Below are 22,025 nucleotides of genomic sequence, written 5' to 3' on the forward strand. Positions count from 1 at the left end.
CACACAGCATATATCACTCTGAACACCTGAGGGCGTCTCACACACACAGCATATATCACTCTGAACACCAGAGGGCGTCTCACACACACAACATAAATCACTCTGAACACCAGAGGGCGTCTCACACACACAGCATATATCACTCTGAACACCTGAGGGCGTCTCACACACACAGCATATATCACTCTGAACACCAGAGGGCGTCTCACACACACAGCATATATCACTCTGAACACCAGAGGGCGTCTCACACACACAGCATATATCACTCTGAACACCAGAGGGCGTCTCACACACACAGCATATATCACTCTGAACACCAGAGGGCGTCTCACACACACAGCATATATCACTCTGAACACCAGAGGGCGTCTCACACACACAGCATATATCACTCTGAACACCAGAGGGCGTCTCACACACACAGCATATATCACTCTGAACACCTGAGGCATATTTCAAAATGTTTAAATAAATATTCACAAAATATATATCAAAGTTGTGAGGAGAAGTTGAAGCGTTAAGAAAAATGAAGTGAAAATGAATGAGTCTCTATGGCCCTCTATTGGATACATGTGGTCATTGCACTTTAATTCCTTAACTATAAGAAATAAAGTTTTTCTACTAACCTATAGATGGCAGTATTCTATCCCTAACACAGAGCAATGTCCAACAACTATTTAGATTTAATTAAGATCATCATTTAAGTGATTTTTTCTTTCAAAAATCATTTTTCATGAGCCAATTTATGTCCTAGTTATGTAATTGTGCAGTAAATAGGTAAAAAAAAAAAACTTCAAAATTTCCACAAAAACACAGCATAAATGTATAGTTGAGAAGTAAATAAAAAAAATGATGTATAGTTTTCCATATAAAAAAAATATATATTTCCTTATGCAATCGCTCTTTAAAAGTTTGGGGTCAATCTGACCAGCTGCGGCTCCAAGAGCAAGATTCCCTGTTTAACATAAAATAATAAAAACAAAATAAAAAAGTATGAAGTCCGCACACTGAGGATAACTGCTTCCAAATGGCTTTATTAAAAAGGCAACGTTTCGACCCTCAGGTCTTCATCAGGTACCTGATGGGTCGAAACGTTACTGTGGCGAGCCGGACGAGGTCGAGGGACGTGAGAGAACGGTGAGAGAACGGCGTGAGACCGGTTGCGTGATTACTAATGAGCGACACCTGCTCGACGCACTGGTCTCGCATCCCTCACGGAGGAGCGGAAGCATAAAAGGTGGAGCGACGACGCTGAAGATCGAGAGAGGACAGGCCTGTGTTTTATTTGATGTTTTGTTTTTGGTTTGGTGTGGCCAGCAGCAGTCGTCCGCGAGGGGCTGCTGGCTTATACTTTCATTTTTGTATTTGTTTTATTTGACCATTAAAATCTTTGAATGTTCGCCGGTTCCCGCCTCCTTCTTCCCATAACATCTTACCTCGTTACAGTTACCTTTTTAATAAAGCCATTTGGAAGCAGTTATCATCAGTGTGCGGACTTCATACTTTTTTATTTTGTTTATCACTCATCACTCACCTGAGCCCAATCTGGGTGTTTGGGATGTGCACACCAGCTTTGTGTTTTTAACATAAAAATTTTCTTTTTTTACTTTAATGTGCTAAAGTATAATCACAATATAATGGGCAAAATAATACTAAGATATGTAATCCAAATGATTATTACACGGCTCTCTGGAATACTTGAATCTGATTGGTCAGTCGTGACATCCCGAGGTCTGATATTCCCAGATAATGACGTCATCAACAGTAACGCTGGATAACACACAGCTCATCCGGGTTTCTGGAGCCGGCCTTTCTTTAATGTTTCTTGTATCACGCTGTGGACCCGCTCTCTCTCGTTTCACACAAACACAACTGGTGCCAGTTGAGTGTCTGTTATAGTTATTAATTGTGTTCAAATATTCAGATTGCATTTAAGTATTTTTAGTATTAAGAGTTAGTGTTGATCTTGTTGCCCAAATGATTGTTTTTCTACTGTAATGGATTCTAATAAACAGGCAAGAATTTAAAACTTATCAGTCTCAAATCAATATGTCCATAATTATTAATTTGGTGTGCATGACTGTACATTATCGCTTACATGTTTGTCTTGTTTGTTTGTCTTGCTAAGAATATGTTTTTGTTTTTTGTGGAAGCTTTTTGTGTTTATTACAAGTGAGCTAATATATTATTTCAGCTCAAATTAATATTTTGTGTCCACATTTTTTTTATTTGTGGTTAGTAGCCATGTAATAAGACAGGGTCCTGATTTTTTTAAATATTTTTTGCCTTTATTGTGATAGGATAGTATAGAGTGGACAGAAAGCGAGATGGGGGACAGGATCAGGAAAGGTCCACGAGCCGGGATTCGAACTCTAACCCGAAGCGCAGTGCAGCGGTGTTATATGTTGGCGCGTTAACCACAAGGCTATCGGTGTCAACTCAAGGTACACATTTACATTCTTATCAGTTCTTGCTTTCCCTGGGAATCGAACCCATGAACTTGGCGTTGCAAGCGCCAACACTCTACTGTTTGAGGTACAGGACAGCCTTGGGACTGATACGCCAAGACGAGGGCATCCGCTATTCAGTGGCCAACCTCTGTTTAGAGACGGCCTTTCCTTTATGGGTTTTTCCACATACATTTTTTGTTTTGTTTGTTATTTTGATCAGGCTCTGAAGATATTGCCTCTATTTTCATTATTTTTCTTTTTGATATTGATATTTCGGGTTTGGTTATTTGTGCTTTTTTGTATTTTTTTTTAATCTTTAAGTGTGATTAAAAATTAATATCGGTGGTTGTGTTGTTCATTCTGGGACAGAAGGTTGAAAATCATCATTCTCTCCATGGTTTTCTTTTTCCTTTTTTTTTAAATGTAATTCTTTACTTTGTTACCAGGTCCTCAACCCTAGATGGGTAGCTATGTAACAGTAGGTATACCTCCTCATTGTAAATATCCACATTTTTAGCAGCCATATCACCCTGTAGCCCAAGACTGTCAATAGCATCTAGCTGCAGCCCCGCAGACTCACCTCCGGCTAGACACCACTGGCTGGACACCAGTGGATAGACAGCCTACGTCATTTCCTTTTTCTTTGTCATTTCCGTTTTGCCGCTAATTTCCGTTTTCACCGCTGGATGGACAGCAATTTTATTTCCTTTTTTCACCTCTGGATTGACATATATTTATTTTATATTTTCACCTATGGATAGACAGCATATTTATTTTCTGTTAGACAGCATTCTTTGCAGGCTTAATTGCACACGTCTTTTCCGTATTGTCATTTTACTTTTATGACTTAAAATATATAATATAAAAGCTGTGTGCAAATTGAAATATGATCTTTATCATATCTCTTTACATAAAACAATTCTCAATAATATACTTAATATTATAACATCAATAATTCATGCAAACGCGTCAAATTTGAAAAGTGAATGACAATACGGAAATGACGTCAATTTGAAAAGTGAATGACAATACGGAAATGACGTCTGCTGTCCATCCACTGGTGTCCAGCCACTGGTGTCTAGCAAGAAGTGAGTCTGCGGGGCTGCAGCTGGATGCCTCTCAAGACTGTTGTCCCACTGAAGCTAAGCAGGGCTGAGTCTGGTTAGTATCTGGATGGGAGACCTCCTGAGAAAACCAGGTTGCTGCTGGTAGAGGTGTTAGTGAGGCCAGCAGGGGGCGCTTACCCTGTGGTCTGTGTGGGTCCTAACGCCCCAGTAAAGTGACGGGGACACTATACTGTCTAAGAGCACTGTCCTTCGGATGAGGCGTTAAACCGAGGTCCTGACTCTCTGTGGTCACAAAAAATCCCAGGATGTCTATCGAAAGAGAGTAGGGGTGTAACCCCGGTGTCCTGGCCAAATTTGCCTCTTGGCCTCTGTCCAGCATGGCCTCCTAATCATCCCCATATATATATATATATAGCTTGGCTTCATCCACCAGTAAGCTAGTGTGTGGTGGCGCACTATGGCTGCCGTCGCATCATCCAGGTGGAGCTGCACATTGGTTGGGTTGAGGAAATTCTCCATTTCATGTAAAGCGCTTTGAGTGCAGAGAAAAGCGCTATATAAATGTAATGAATTATTATTACAACATGCAATGCTGTAGTAATTTATTGATGTAGAAAGCAGAGAGATAAACAAAGATAAGTAAATACACAAACCCCTGGATCAAACTGGGGTTAAGAATCAGGTGCATTTAAAACCATTTCAAACCTTTACTGAATGTGCACTGAAACTTATTTATCTTAAGGATAAAAGGTGCATACAGGTAAAATGAAAACAAGGAAAAAAGTGCAATATTAGTATTGCTCAGAAAACAGAAGTTTCGCATTTTGCTTGTAGGATCAGTGGACTGTGGCGTAACATCATCTCAATCCACTTTATCTGGCAATGAAATCAGGGAAAAAATCATTAATGCAACATACACAAAGTATAAATGGTACAAATGTCTCTCTACTTTTATTGCTCACCTGCAAACACCTCGACTTCACACAGATGGAGATGTTCATTGCGCCCAGGTATAATAATGTTGACATATCGCCCCTTAATAGGCTTAAACTGAAATGTTTTTGTCTCTCCAGCTGGGATGGACACAACAGCTTCAGCCCTGTGAAGACACAGAGTAACAGAGAAATAGAGACGGGTGTATCAAAACGGCATGAAGCATATTAAATATACTTCTGTCAAAGGCAAGTTTTTATATTAAAAGGATTTATTCAAAGTAATGTTATCTTATTTAATTTTTTTAAACTATTTGTGTAAGTATTAAGAGAGAGACAATACTTACAGCTCATTATTGTTGCCATTATTTTCCAGGCTGTTGCCGATACGGATCTGAGCTCCATTTATCCTCTCTGGAGCAGCATCTCCACGATTAGTGACGATAACCCTGGTTACCTTGTATTCTTCCCCCAAGTCAACTCTCCACCAGGGCTCCCAGTCCGCATGAGTATGAGTGCATGACCCATTCCTGTTGCCATCGACAGCATTTTGAGCTTTATGTGTACCATGTGTGGTAGACTGGACAGCTGTGGCTCCAAGAGCAAGATTCCCTGTATGACAAAATAATAAACAACTTCTTTTTTTTTTTTACTTTAATGTGCTAAAGTATAATCCCAATAAAATCTGCAAAATAAAGCTAAACTATGTAATCCAAATGATTATTACACGGCTCTCTGGAATACTTGATTCTGATTGGTCAGTCGTGACATTCCGAGGTCTGATATTCCCAGATAATGACGTCATCAACAGTAACGCTGGATAACACACAGCTCATCCGGGTTTCTGGAGCCGGCCTTTCTTTAATGTTTCTTATATCACACTGTGGACCCGCTCTCTCTCGTTTCATACAAACACAACTGGTGCCAGTTGAGTCTCTGTTATAGTTATTAATTGTGTTCAAATGTTAAGATTGCATTGAGGTATTTTTTGTATTAAGAGTACAGTAGGCTAGTAGTCGCGTAATAAGACGGGGTCCTGATCACCCTTTCAGGGTTTACTTTGCGATACAAACTGTGTTGATGTGCATTATCCCTTATTGGTTATCAAATGTTCAGTAAGAATATTATATGTAAGAATATATTCAGTAAGAATATATTATGTTATATTATGTGTTACTGACAACTTTCAAAGTAATGAAGAACACTCACTTGGAACACAAGTGTACGTTGATGTGTCTGTTAATAAAATAAGAAACAAATTACAAATTTACAAAAAAACACAAACAAATTCTATCACAGAGTCTTCTCTCACGGTCTCTCACCTGCAAACACCTCGACTTCACACAGAGTGAGATATTCTTTGCGCCCAGGTATAACAATGTTGACATATCGCCCCTTAATAGGCTTAAAAGCAAATGTTTTTGTCTCTCCAGCCGGGATGGACTCAACAGTTGCAGCCCTGTGAAGACAGAGAGAAATAGAGAAGCATATCAAAACGGCATGAAACGTTAAATATTAGGGCTGCACATGACATATATCACTCTGAACACCAGAGGGCGTCTCACACACACAGCATATATCACTCTGAACACCAGAGGGCGTCTCACACACACAGCATATATCACTCTGAACACCTGAGGGCGTCTCACACACACGACATATATCACTCTGAACACCTGAGGGCGTCTCACACACACGACATATATCACTCTGAACACCTGAGGGCGTCTCACACACACAACATATATCACTCTGAACACCTGAGGGCGTCTCACAGACACGACATATATCACTCTGAACACCTGAGGGCATCTCACACACACAGCATAAATCACTCTGAACACCTGAGGGCGTCTCACACACACGACATGTATCACTCTGAACACAAGAGGGCGTCTCACACACACAGCATATATCACTCTGAACACCAGAGGGCGTCTCACACACACAACATATATCACTCTGAACACAAGAGGGCGTCTCACACACACAGCATATATCACTCTGAACACCTGAGGGCGTCTCACACACACAGCATATATCACTCTGAACACTTGAGGGCGTCTCACACACACGACATATATCACTCTGAACACCTGAGGGCGTCTCACACACACGACATATATCACTCTGAACACCTGAGGGCGTCTCACACACACGACATATATCACTCTGAACACCTGAGGGCGTCTCACACACACGACATATATCACTCTGAACACCTGAGGGCGTCTCACACACACGACATATATCACTCTGAACACCTGAGGGCGTCTCACACACACAGCATAAATCACTCTGAACACCTGAGGGCGTCTCACACACACGACATGTATCACTCTGAACACAAGAGGGCGTCTCACACACACAGCATATATCACTCTGAACACAAGAGGGCATCTCACACACACAGCATATATCACTCTGAACACCAGAGGGTGTCTCACACACACGACATATATCACTCTGAACACAAGAGGGCGTCTCACACACACAGCATATATCACTCTGAACACCTGAGGGCGTCTCACACACACAGCATATATCACTCTGAACACCTGAGGGCGTCTCACACACACAGCATATATCACTCTGAACACCTGAGGGCGTCTCACACACACGACATATATCACTCTGAACACCAGAGGGCGTCTCACACACACACAACATATATCACTCTGAACACCAGAGGGCGTCTCACACACACAGCATATATCACTCTGAACACCTGAGGGCGTCTCACACACACGACATATATCATTCTGAACACCAGAGGGCGTCTCACACACACAGCATATATCACTCTGAACACCTGAGGGCGTCTCACACACACGACATATATCACTCTGAACACCTGAGGGCGTCTCACACACACGACATATATCACTCTGAACACCAGAGGGCGTCTCACACACACACAACATATATCACTCTGAACACCAGAGGGCGTCTCACACACACAGCATATATCACTCTGAACACCTGAGGGCGTCTCACACACACGACATATATCACTCTGAACACCTGAGGGCGTCTCACACACACGACATATATCACTCTGAACACCTGAGGGCGTCTCACACACACGACATGTATCACTCTGAACACAAGAGGGCGTCTCACACACACAGCATATATCACTCTGAACACCAGAGGGCGTCTCACACACACGACATATATCACTCTGAACACAAGAGGGCGTCTCACACACACAGCATATATCACTCTGAACACCAGAAGGCGTCTCACACACATGACATATATCACTCTGAACACAAGAGGGCGTCTCACACACACAGCATATATCACTCTGAACACCTGAGGGCGTCTCACACACACAGCATATATCACTCTGAACACCTGAGGGCGTCTCACACACACGACATATATCACTCTGAACACCAGAGGGCGTCTCACACACACTACATATATCACTCTGAACACCTGAAGGCATCTCACACACAAAGCATGTATCACTCTGAACACCTGAGGGCGTCTCACACACACACAACATATATCACTCTGAACACCTGAGGGCGTCTCACACACACGACATATATCACTCTGAACACCTGAGGGCATCTCACACACACGACATATATCACTCTGAACACCAGAGGGCGTCTCACACACACACACACACGACATATATCACTCTGAACACCAGAGGGCGTCTCACACACACGACATATATCACTCTGAACACCTGAGGGCATCTCACACACACGACATATATCACTTTGAACACCAGAGGGCGTCTCACACACAAAGCATATATCACTCTGAACACCAGAGGGCGTCTCACACACACAACATATATCACTCTGAACACCAGAGGGCGTCTCACACACACAGCATATATCACTCTGAACACCAGAGGGCATCTCACACACACAACATATATCACTCTGAACACCAGAGGGCGTCTCACACACAAAGCATATATCACTCTGAACACCAGAGGGCGTCTCACACACACTACATATATCACTCTGAACACCTGAGGGCATCTCACACACAAAGCATATATCACTCTGAACACCTGAGGGCGTCTCACACACACGACATATATCACTCTGAACACCTGAGGGCGTCTCACACACATGACATATATCACTCTGAACACCTGAGGGCATCTCACACACACGATATACATCACTCTGAACACCAGAGGGCGTCTCACACACACACACACACACACGACATATATCACTCTGAACACCAGAGGGCGTCTCACACACACGACATATATCACTCTGAACACCTGAGGGCGTCTCACACACACGACATATCACTTTGAAAACCCGAGGGCGTCTCACACACAAAGCATATATCACTCTGAACAGCAGAGGGCGTCTCACACACACAACATATATCACTCTGAACACCAGAGGGCGTCTCACACACACAGCATATATCACTCTGAACACCAGAGGGCATCTCACACACACAACATATATCACTCTGAACACCAGAGGGCGTCTCACACACAAAGCATATATCACTCTGAACACCAGAGGGCGTCTCACACACACGACATATATACACACAGCATATATCACTCTGAACACCAGAGGGCGTGTCACACACACAGCATATATCACTCTGAACACCTGAGGGCATCTCACACACACAACATATATCACTCTGAACACCAGAGGGCGTCTCACACACACACACACACACACACATGACATATCACTCTGAACACCAGAGGGCGTCTCACACACACGACATATATCACTCTGAACACCTGAGGGCGTCTCACACACACGACATATATCACTCTGAACACCTGAGGGCATCTCACACACAAAGCATATATCACTCTGAACACCAGAGGGCGTCTCACACACACTACATATATCACTCTGAACACCTGAGGGCGTCTCACACACATGACATATATCACTCTGAACACCTGAGGGCATCTCACACACACGACATATATCACTCTGAACACCAGAAGGCGTCTCACACACACACACACACACACACGACATATATCACTCTGAACAGCAGAGGGTGTCTCACACACACGACATATATCACTCTGAACACCTGAGGGCGTCTCACACACACGACATATATCACTTTGAACACCAGAGGGCGTCTCACACACAAAGCATATATCACTCTGAACACCAGAGGGCGTCTCACACACACAACATATATCACTCTGAACACCAGAGGGCGTCTCACACACAAAGCATATATCACTCTGAACACCAGAGGGCGTCTCACACACACAGCATATATCACTCTGAACACCAGAGGGCGTGTCACACACACAGCATATATCACTCTGAACACCAGAGGGCATCTCACACACACAACATATATCACTCTGAACACCAGAGGGCGTCTCACACACACGACATATATCACTCTGAACACCTGAGGGCGTCTCACACACACGACATATATCACTCTGAACACCTGAGGGCATCTCACACACAAAGCATATATCACTCTGAACACCAGAGGGCGTCTCACACACACTACATATATCACTCTGAACACCTGAGGGCGTCTCACACACATGACATATATCACTCTGAACACCTGAGGGCATCTCACACACACGACATATATCACTCTGAACACCAGAAGGCGTCTCACACACACACACACACACGACATATATCACTCTGAACACCAGAGGGCGTCTCACACACACGACATATATCACTCTGAACACCTGAGGGCGTCTCACACACACGACATATATCACTTTGAACACCAGAGGGCGTCTCACACACAAAGCATATATCACTCTGAACACCAGAGGGCATCTCACACACACAACATATATCACTCTGAACACCAGAGGGCGTCTCACACACAAAGCATATATCACTCTGAACACCAGAGGGCGTCTCACACACACGACATATATACACACAGCATATATCACTCTGAACACCAGAGGGCGTGTCACACACACAGCATATATCACTCTGAACACCTGAGGGCATCTCACACACACAACATATATCACTCTGAACACCAGAGGGCGTCTCACACACACACACACACACACACATGACATATCACTCTGAACACCAGAGGGCGTCTCACACACACGACATATATCACTCTGAACACCTGAGGGCGTCTCACACACACGACATATATCACTCTGAACACCTGAGGGCATCTCACACACAAAGCATATATCACTCTGAACACCAGAGGGCGTCTCACACACACTACATATATCACTCTGAACACCTGAGGGCGTCTCACACACATGACATATATCACTCTGAACACCTGAGGGCATCTCACACACACGACATATATCACTCTGAACACCAGAAGGCGTCTCACACACACACACACACACACACGACATATATCACTCTGAACAGCAGAGGGTGTCTCACACACACGACATATATCACTCTGAACACCTGAGGGCGTCTCACACACACGACATATATCACTTTGAACACCAGAGGGCGTCTCACACACAAAGCATATATCACTCTGAACACCAGAGGGCGTCTCACACACACAACATATATCACTCTGAACACCAGAGGGCGTCTCACACACAAAGCATATATCACTCTGAACACCAGAGGGCGTCTCACACACACAGCATATATCACTCTGAACACCAGAGGGCGTGTCACACACACAGCATATATCACTCTGAACACCAGAGGGCATCTCACACACACAACATATATCACTCTGAACACCAGAGGGCGTCTCACACACACGACATATATCACTCTGAACACCTGAGGGCGTCTCACACACACGACATATATCACTCTGAACACCTGAGGGCATCTCACACACAAAGCATATATCACTCTGAACACCAGAGGGCGTCTCACACACACTACATATATCACTCTGAACACCTGAGGGCGTCTCACACACATGACATATATCACTCTGAACACCTGAGGGCATCTCACACACACGACATATATCACTCTGAACACCAGAAGGCGTCTCACACACACACACACACACGACATATATCACTCTGAACACCAGAGGGCGTCTCACACACACGACATATATCACTCTGAACACCTGAGGGCGTCTCACACACACGACATATATCACTTTGAACACCAGAGGGCGTCTCACACACAAAGCATATATCACTCTGAACACCAGAGGGCGTCTCACACACACAACATATATCACTCTGAACACCAGAGGGCGTCTCACACACAAAGCATATATCACTCTGAACACCAGAGGGCGTCTCACACACACAGCATATATCACTCTGAACACCAGAGGGCGTGTCACACACACAGCATATATCACTCTGAACACCAGAGGGCGTCTCACACACAAAGCATATATCACTCTGAACACCAGAGGGCGTCTCACACACACAGCATATATCACTCTGAACACCAGAGGGCATCTCACACACACAACATATATCACTCTGAACACCAGAGGGCGTCTCACACACACAACATATATCACTCTGAACACCAGAGGGAGTCTCACACCCAAAGCATATATCACTCTGAACACCAGAGGGCGTCTCACACACACAGCATATATCACTCTGAACACCAGAGGGCATCTCACACACACAACATATATCACTCTGAACACCAGAGGGAGTCTCACACACAAAGCATATATCACTCTGAACACCAGAGGGCGTCTCACACACACAGCATATATCACTCTGAACACCAGAGGGCATCTCACACACACAACATATATCACTCTGAACACCAGAGGGAGTCTCACACACAAAGCATATATTACTCTGAACACCAGAGGGAGTCTCACACACAAAGCATATATCACTCTGAACACCAGAGGGCGTCTCACACACACTACATATATCACTCTGAACACCAGAGGGCGTCTCACACACAAAGCATATATCACTCTGAACACCAGAGGGTGTGTCACACACACAGCATATATCACTCTGAACACCAGAGGGCATCTCACACACACAACATATATCACTCTGAACACCAGAGGGCATCTCACACACAAAGCATATATCACTCTGAACACCTGAGGGCGTCTCACACACACGACATATATCACTCTGAACACCTGAGGGCGTCTCAAACACATGACATATATCACTCTGAACACCAGAGGGCATCTCACACACAAAGCATATATCACTCTGAACACCTGAGGGCGTCTCACACACACGACATATATCACTCTGAACACCTGAGGGCATCTCACACACACACACACACACACACACAACATATATCACTCTGAACACCAGAGGGCGTCTCACACACACAGCATATATCACTCTGAACACCAGAGGGCGTGTCACACACACAGCATATATCACTCTGAACACCTGAGGGCATCTCACACACACAACATATATCACTCTGAACACCAGAGGGCGTTTCACACACACACACGACATATATCACTCTGAACACCAGAGGGCGTCTCACACACACAGCATATATCACTCTGAACACCAGAGGGCGTCTCACACACACAACATATATCACTCTGAACACCTGAGGGCGTCTCACACACACAGCATATATCACTCTGAACACCAGAGGGCGTCTCACACACAAAGCATATATCACTCTGAACACCAGAGGGCGTCTCACACACACAACATATATCACTCTGAACACCAGAGGGCGTGTCACACACACAGCATATATCACTCTGAACACCAGAGGGCATCTCACACACACAACATATATCACTCTGAACACCTGAGGGCGTCTCACACACACAGCATATATCACTCTGAACACCAGAGGGCGTCTCACACACAAAGCATATATCACTCTGAACACCAGAGGGCGTGTCACACACACAGCATATATCACTCTGAACACCAGAGGGCGTCTCACACACACAACATATATCACTCTGAACACCTGAGGGCGTCTCACACACACAGCATATATCACTCTGAACACCAGAGGGCGTCTCACACACAAAGCATATATCACTCTGAACACCAGAGGGCGTCTCACACACACAGCATATATCACTCTGAACACCAGAGGGCGTGTCACACACACAGCATATATCACTCTGAACACCAGAGGGCATCTCACACACACAACATATATCACTCTGAACACCAGAGGGCATCTCACACACAAAGCATATATCACTCTGAACACCTGAGGGCGTCTCACACACATGACATATATCACTCTGAACACCTGAGGGCATCTCACACACACGACATATATCACTCTGAACACCAGAGGGCGTCTCACACACACACACACACGACATATATCACTCTGAACACCAGAGGGCGTCTCACACACACGACATATATCACTCTGAACACCTGAGGGCGTCTCACACACACGACATATATCACTTTGAACACCAGAGGGCGTCTCACACACAAAGCATATATCACTCTGAACACCAGAGGGCGTCTCACACACACAACATATATCACTCTGAACACCAGAGGGCGTCTCACACACACACAACATATATCACTCTGAACACCAGAGGGCGTCTCACACACACAACATATATCACTCTGAACACCAGAGGGCGTCTCACACACACACAACATATATCACTCTGAACACCAGAGGGCGTCTCACACACAAAGCATATATCACTCTGAACACCAGAGGGCATGTCACACACACAGCATATATCACTCTGAACACCAGAGGGCATCTCACACACACAACATATATCACTCTGAACACCAGAGGGCATCTCACACACAAAGCATATATCACTCTGAACACCAGAGGGCGTCTCACACACACAACATATATCACTCTGAACACCAGAGGGCGTCTCACACACAAAGCATATATCACTCTGAACACCAGAGGGCGTCTCACACACAAAGCATATATCACTCTGAACACCAGAGGGCGTGTCACACACACAGCATATATCACTCTGAACACCAGAGGGCATCTCACACACACAACATATATCACTCTGAACACCAGAGGGCGTGTCACACACAAAGCATATATCACTCTGAACACCAGAGGGCGTCTCACACACACAGCATATATCACTCTGAACACCAGAGGGCATCTCACACACACAACATATATCACTCTGAACACCAGAGGGCGTCTCACACACACAACATATATCACTCTGAACACCAGAGGGAGTCTCACACACAAAGCATATATCACTCTGAACACCAGAGGGCGTGTCACACACACTACATATATCACTCTGAACACCAGAGGGCGTCTCACACACAAAGCATATATCACTCTGAACACCAGAGGGCGTGTCACACACACAGCATATATCACTCTGAACACCAGAGGGCATCTCACACACACAACATATATCACTCTGAACACCAGAGGGCATCTCACACACAAAGCATATATCACTCTGAACACCTGAGGGCGTCTCACACACACGACATATATCACTCTGAACACCTGAGGGCGTCTCACACACATGACATATATCACTCTGAACACCAGAGGGCATCTCACACACAAAGCATATATCACTCTGAACACCTGAGGGCGTCTCACACACACGACATATATCACTCTGAACACCTGAGGGCATCTCACACACACACACACACACACACAACATATATCACTCTGAACACCAGAGGGCGTCTCACACACACAGCATATATCACTCTGAACACCAGAGGGCGTGTCACACACACAGCATATATCACTCTGAACACCTGAGGGCATCTCACACACACAACATATATCACTCTGAACACCAGAGGGCGTTTCACACACACACACGACATATATCACTCTGAACACCAGAGGGCGTCTCACACACACAGCATATATCACTCTGAACACCAGAGGGCGTCTCACACACACAACATATATCACTCTGAACACCTGAGGGCGTCTCACACACACAGCATATATCACTCTGAACACCAGAGGGCGTCTCACACACAAAGCATATATCACTCTGAACACCAGAGGGCGTCTCACACACACAACATATATCACTCTGAACACCAGAGGGCGTGTCACACACACAGCATATATCACTCTGAACACCAGAGGGCATCTCACACACACAACATATATCACTCTGAACACCTGAGGGCGTCTCACACACACAGCATATATCACTCTGAACACCAGAGGGCGTCTCACACACAAAGCATATATCACTCTGAACACCAGAGGGCGTGTCACACACACAGCATATATCACTCTGAACACCAGAGGGCGTCTCACACACACAACATATATCACTCTGAACACCTGAGGGCGTCTCACACACACAGCATATATCACTCTGAACACCAGAGGGCGTCTCACACACAAAGCATATATCACTCTGAACACCAGAGGGCGTCTCACACACACAGCATATATCACTCTGAACACCAGAGGGCGTGTCACACACACAGCATATATCACTCTGAACACCAGAGGGCATCTCACACACACAACATATATCACTCTGAACACCAGAGGGCATCTCACACACAAAGCATATATCACTCTGAACACCTGAGGGCGTCTCACACACATGACATATATCACTCTGAACACCTGAGGGCATCTCACACACACGACATATATCACTCTGAACACCAGAGGGCGTCTCACACACACACACACACACACACGACATATATCACTCTGAACACCAGAGGGCGTCTCACACACACGACATATATCACTCTGAACACCTGAGGGCATCTCACACACACGACATATATCACTTTGAACACCAGAGGGCATCTCACACACAAAGCATATATCACTCTGAACACCAGAGGGCGTCTCACACACACAACATATATCACTCTGAACACCAGAGGGCGTCTCACACACACAACATATATCACTCTGAACACCAGAGGGCGTCTCACACACAAAGCATATATCACTCTGAACACCAGAGGGCATCTCACACACACAACATATATCACTCTGAACACCAGAGGGCATCTCACACACAAAGCATATATCACTCTGAACACCAGAGGGCATCTCACACACACAACATATATCACTCTGAACACCTGAGGGCGTCTCACACACACGACATATATCACTCTGAACACCTGAGGGCGTCTCACACACATGACATATATCACTCTGAACACCAGAGGGCATCTCACACACAAAGCATATATCACTCTGAACACCTGAGGGCGTCTCACACACACGACATATATCACTCTGAACACCTGAGGGCATCTCACACACACAACATATATCACTCTGAACACCAGAGGGCGTTTCACACACACACACGACATATATCACTCTGAACACCAGAGGGCGTCTAACACACACACAACATATATCACTCGAACACCAGAGGGCGTCTCACACACACGCCAAATATGCCCTACCGCAGAAGTATGATAACACACATCATTCCCTATCGGACATCATCACTGTATCTGAATAAACAGAAGATTGAAACGCTTTGGTTGATTAAACATGACTAATAAACACACGACTGCCTTATTCTGTGTAAGGAGCACATCATCTCACAGAAGGAGGAGCTCAACTGTCATTATGAAGTGAGTTTATGAAGCGAGTAAAAGCATGTTATTAAATATTGTTTTTTTGTTGGTCAAGAGGTTCATAAATGCGTCTCATGTTTGGAAAGCTGTTTGACGTGTGTTGTTCTTTCAAATGCCCGTTATAAGTGACTCAAACTCACAGTGCTTTCAGATGGAGCAGCGTTTACAGAACCGATCATCACTGACAAGCTGCGTTTTTAAAATCGCAATAAGCCAACTCGATTTATGTGCGATTACATGGAAATTGCGGTTAATCATCCAGCCCATACTTCTGTCAAAGGCAAGTTTTTATATTAAAATTATTTATTCAAAGTAATATTATTTTATTTAATAACTTTATCTTATTTAAACTATTTGTGTAAGTATTAAGAGAGAGACAATACTTACAGCTCATTATTGTTGCCATTATTTTCCAGGCTGTTGCCGATACGGATCTGAGCTCCATTTATCCTCTCTGCACAACAATCTCCACGATTAGTGATGCTAACCCTGGTTACCCTGTAGACTTGCCCCAGGTCAACTCTCCACCAGGGGTCCCAGTCCTTATCAGTATGAGTGCATGCAGCATTATACCAATATGAATCCATGTTGCCATCGACAGCCCTTTGAGCTTCTCCTCCATGGATTGTGTAAGACTGGACAGCTGTGGCTCCAAGAGCAAGATTCCCTGTTCAACATAAAATAATAAACAATAGCTTTTCTTTTCTTTTTATTTCATGGAAGATTTGCATTTATTACTAGTGAGCTAATAAAATATTTAAACTCAATATTTTGTGTCCAAAATTATTTTTTTGTGGCTAGTAGTCATGTAGCCATGGGTTATTTTGAGATAACTGTCTTGATGATGTACATTATCCCTTATTGGTTACCAAATGTTCAGTAAGAATATTACATAGGCCTGTGTGTTACTGACAACATTCAAATTAATGAAGAATACTCACTTGAAGTTGAAACACAAGGGCACGATGGTGTGTCCACTACTGTTAATAAAATAATAACAGTTATACAGACATTATTAGATACAAAAACAAATTCTATCACAAGTAAAGAGTCTTCATAAATAAATAAACCATAGATTTTCAATTACCATATTTCAGCCTAGAATTTTAATAAATTAATCTGATTAATATGTAATGATAGTATACACAACGGTTACATTTTTTGATGATTTTTAAATCCAGGCATTTTTATTATTCTAAACATATACCTGTGGAATCAGCGACATACAGTCCAGTAAGTGTTAGAAACAAAACCACACGTATGGCCATCCTGTTATAAGACATAACAACACATCTCATATCAGCATATGAAGGAATCATTTTCAATCCTCATTTAAACAAAGAAACATATATATTGTTATTGTAATGATAAAATGGTATATGCTCAGAGAGGATGACATGGCAGCCAAAATAGCAGCAAAATATGAATAGCTTATAACTTACACACCATACTAATATTTGTTTGCTATACTTCAAATATTCTTTATTATAAATAATTATAATTAACTATAATTAATATGAGGAAAGATATATTACTTGCTTTTTTTTGTATCTACTGTTCTTCTTCTGATTGTTTGTTTGTTTGTGTAATATAATTATCAAATAATTATCCCAATTTCAGATTCCTTAGATTACCTTTGTGGTAACACTTTACTTGAAGGGGTGTGCATAAGACTGACATGACACCTTCATAATAATGACATAACACATGTCATGAATATGAAGGAGGGTTTATTGCATGTTTATGACAACTGTCAATAAGTGTCATTCGCTCAATTATGACATTTTTAATGCAAATATGACATTGTGTGAGATGTCTTTGTTATGACACCTTGACATAAACCAATACATCATAACCTGTCAGTGTCTTTGTCATGACAACTTGACATTACTAATACAACACAACCTGTCATAAACATGACATAGCAGATTAATTATCAAACTTAAGAAACCACTGAGCTTTATGGGTTAACATTACATTAAACCATCAGGTGGATGGTTTTGACATTGGCTGTCATGAGGCATTATAACAGTTTAATGACAAATTCAATTTGTACCACTGTAGTTGAGGTCAAGAAAAATATTCATGACGCAGTTATAATGCCTCATGACAGCCAATGTCAAAACCATCAACATGACAGTTTACAATTTATGTTGTCTTGGTAATGTCAAGTTGTCATGACAAAGACATCTCAAACAATGTCATATTTGCATTAAAAATGTCATAATTGAGCGAATGGCACTTAATGACAGCTGTCATAAACATGCATAAAACCTCCTTCCTTCATATTCATGACGTGTCATGTCAGTCTTATGCACACCCCTTCAAGTAAAGTGTTACCAGTTTTGTTTTAAGAAACCAAAGTATTGTAATGAAATCTACTAGCAGACATAAGATCAATTTAAATGTTAAGTGTTATCACACTGACTTGAATTGTCCAAACAAAAGTTTAGTTTTATTAGTAAAACCTCCATTGCATGCTATATAGAAAGTGCATAAACATTCAACTCACCTGAATTTCATCAATGTATCAACCTCAAAGAAGACCTGCTTTTAAACAAAATATAATAAATATTATATAATAAATACATTGAATTTATAATAGTTTATAAACAATAGGCTATATTGGATAAACGATAAATAGCAATTATTCATATGATGAATATTACCGGTATGACCACTCATATAATTCAATTTCAGAATTATATCACGCCAAAAAGAGACAGGCTATATCAAATAAAAGCTTTCTTAAGAATATCACTGTCGTTTATTTCAACAATCTAACATTTAACAATAACATAATTATCAAAAGAATCATGAAGATGGAAATGATCCTGCGTCACATTCCTGCTCGATCACTACTAGCCTCAAACGCTACTCCAGCTCTATCTTTAGGTTTTGTCTTCAAAATTAGATGATTTTACTTGTCTGTGAGCATGCATGGTAGGGTTGCCACCCGTCCCTTAAAATACGTAATCGTCCCGTATTTGAGAATAAAATAGCGCGTCCCGTTTTGAATCAATACGGGACGGGGTTTGTCCCGTATTTTCGGAGTTGTCTTCAATGCAGCATCTCTCATGCAAATCATCCCACCGGCATTCTGTAAAGACTCGTCCTATTCTGCCCCTGATTGGGTAATACTCGATGCTGCCATCGTGGGATTGATTGGTTTGTTTCAGGGTCACGGCCAATCAGAGTCAGAGGAGGGCGGGTCTCTTGGCACTCAGAGAGTCGATTTGAAAGAATGGCGGAGGCTGCTCCAGATACCCCCCCGCGTCCAGCGCTGAAACGAAAGCGGATGCAAAAGTACCGACGAGAGTGGGAGGAATCAAATACTTGGCTGGAAAGTGTCAGCGGAAATGAATATCAAGCCAATTGCACAATTTGTCGGCGAGTGTTCTCTGTTGCGCACGGTGGCTTGTCAGATGCCTCGGGAGAGCAACATTCCCGCAGTGCCAGAGGTCACAGAAATCAAAGCACCGTCTCACAGTTCTTCATACCTCAATCATCTCCTGAGGCAGATAGTGTAATGACAGTTTTTTAATCACCTCAATAATTTTCTGATTGATTACATTAGATTTCATAGGCTGCCTATTTGTTAAGAAATAATGTTAAAGTCCACATGAAATCAAAATTGACCATACTTACTTTGTTTGCCTAAATTGATCGTTTTGTGCTGAACAATTCATCCATGCAAGTCAATCCACACAAAAAAATGTTTTGGCTTCGTAATCTTTAATCAAAATCTGAAAATGCCCCTCCCTTCTGCATTGGAGGACCTTCCCTGATGACGTAGGTTTGACGGCTTGGTTTGGGAAATGCTTAACCACTCCTCTCAAACCGTTAGTCTGCTGTGAGCAGAGATGGAGAGGAGGAGCGCTAGAGTAAAACCCTGCCCTCTGTTCAATATTCCATTTCACTGGGAAATACGTCACAACACTGGAGAAAAGTCGTTTGCAACTTCCGGTTCACGCAGACTTTAAAAATGTAAATGAATCATGTTATGGTATGATTGGTTGGTAACACTTTACAATAAGGTTCATTTATTAAACATTAGTTAATGTATTAACTAACATGAACTAACAATGAGTAATACATTTGTTACAGTATTTATTAATCTTTGTTGATTGTTAGTTAATAGAAATAAAGCTGTTCATTGTTTGTTCATGTTAGTTCACAGTGCATTAACTAATATAACAAGATTTTAATAAAGTATTAGTAAATGTGGAAATGAACATTAACAAAGATGAACAAATGCTGTATAAGTGCAGTTCATTATTAGTTCATGTTAATTAATGTAGTTAACTAATGAACCTTATTGTAAAGTGTTACCGATTTGTTTATTACGGTTAAGGTGTACAGTCAGACACATAAGCATTATTTTAATAAGAGAGATATATTTAATAATAGAAATATAGTGCCTATGTGAAGCAAATAAACAACTTAACTAATTTAGTATGAAAGCATTTGTTTAATTTAAAGTTAATAAGTTATGGATCTGTTAATTTAACAAGTTAATAAAATATGGTTCACATCTCACAAGTTCCTCCTAATGCCTATTTTTTGTGGTCTCACTGTCAATTTTTTTTTGTCCTATGTTTGTTATCGTCATAGCTGTGTATTCAGCTATGACGATATGACTTGAGTTGTGATATAGAGAGACTGAGTGCATCTGTTCACACTGATTTCAATAGCAGATATCTTTTTATAATCCCCTTGTTCAATCTTGATATTTTTATGAAAACATGTTTTAAGTTGTGATTTACCCCCCCCCCCCGTCCCCCTCCCCCGTCCCCCTCCCCCGTCCCTCCCGCGGCAGGCGTCCCTTATTTTTCTGTATTGAAGGTGGCAACCCTAATGCATGGCCAAACGACACTGTAATATGTCTCAGATGCGCAGATCAAAACATGCGATGCAGCCAAAAACTTTTGTTACCTGTAGATAGTGATGAGCGATGTCGAATCACTGCTTCTTGAAGCTTCCAAACCTACGAATCTTTGGTTTGGAATCAGTGATTCAGAGCATTTATAAAACTGCCAAAGTCATGTGATTTCAGTAAACTTGGCTT

General features: G+C 42.7%; 2 protein-coding genes and 1 long non-coding RNA gene across 5 annotated transcripts in view; all 3 read right to left on the minus strand.

Moving 5' to 3' along the window:
- The window catches only part of LOC311093326, a 186,936-nt gene that overhangs the window by 22,739 nt on the left and 142,172 nt on the right, over positions 1 to 22,025 (minus strand). The window lies entirely within an intron of this gene.
- On the minus strand, positions 4,106 to 17,621 carry LOC311093317 (fucolectin-like). The gene is made up of 6 exons (XM_084130629.1): positions 17,345 to 17,621; positions 5,775 to 5,911; positions 5,662 to 5,688; positions 4,800 to 5,064; positions 4,483 to 4,619; positions 4,106 to 4,396 (listed from the first exon to the last, which is right to left on the minus strand). Exons 1-6 carry the CDS (start codon positions 17,542 to 17,544, stop codon positions 4,383 to 4,385), a joined length of 780 nt encoding a protein of 259 aa, XP_083986755.1. The 5' UTR covers positions 17,545 to 17,621; the 3' UTR covers positions 4,106 to 4,382.
- Positions 17,779 to 22,025, minus strand: part of LOC311093300 (uncharacterized protein) — a 31,011-nt gene continuing 26,764 nt past the window's right edge. The window contains exons 1-3 of one of the 3 annotated variants that reach the window (XR_014608390.1): positions 19,470 to 19,516; positions 18,165 to 18,226; positions 17,782 to 17,937 (exon numbers count right to left, since the gene is read on the minus strand). The gene's annotated coding sequence lies outside the window, so the exon portion shown is untranslated. Of the gene's footprint in view, positions 17,938 to 18,164; positions 18,227 to 19,469; positions 19,517 to 21,892; positions 22,024 to 22,025 lie in introns of those variants that run through there. The other 2 variants (XR_014608391.1, XR_014608389.1) reach the window with 2 other exon arrangements.

Source organism: Abramis brama (assembly GCF_963993115.1).
Source record: "Abramis brama genome assembly, chromosome: 12".
In the NCBI taxonomy this organism is placed as follows: domain Eukaryota; kingdom Metazoa; phylum Chordata; class Actinopteri; order Cypriniformes; family Leuciscidae; genus Abramis; species Abramis brama.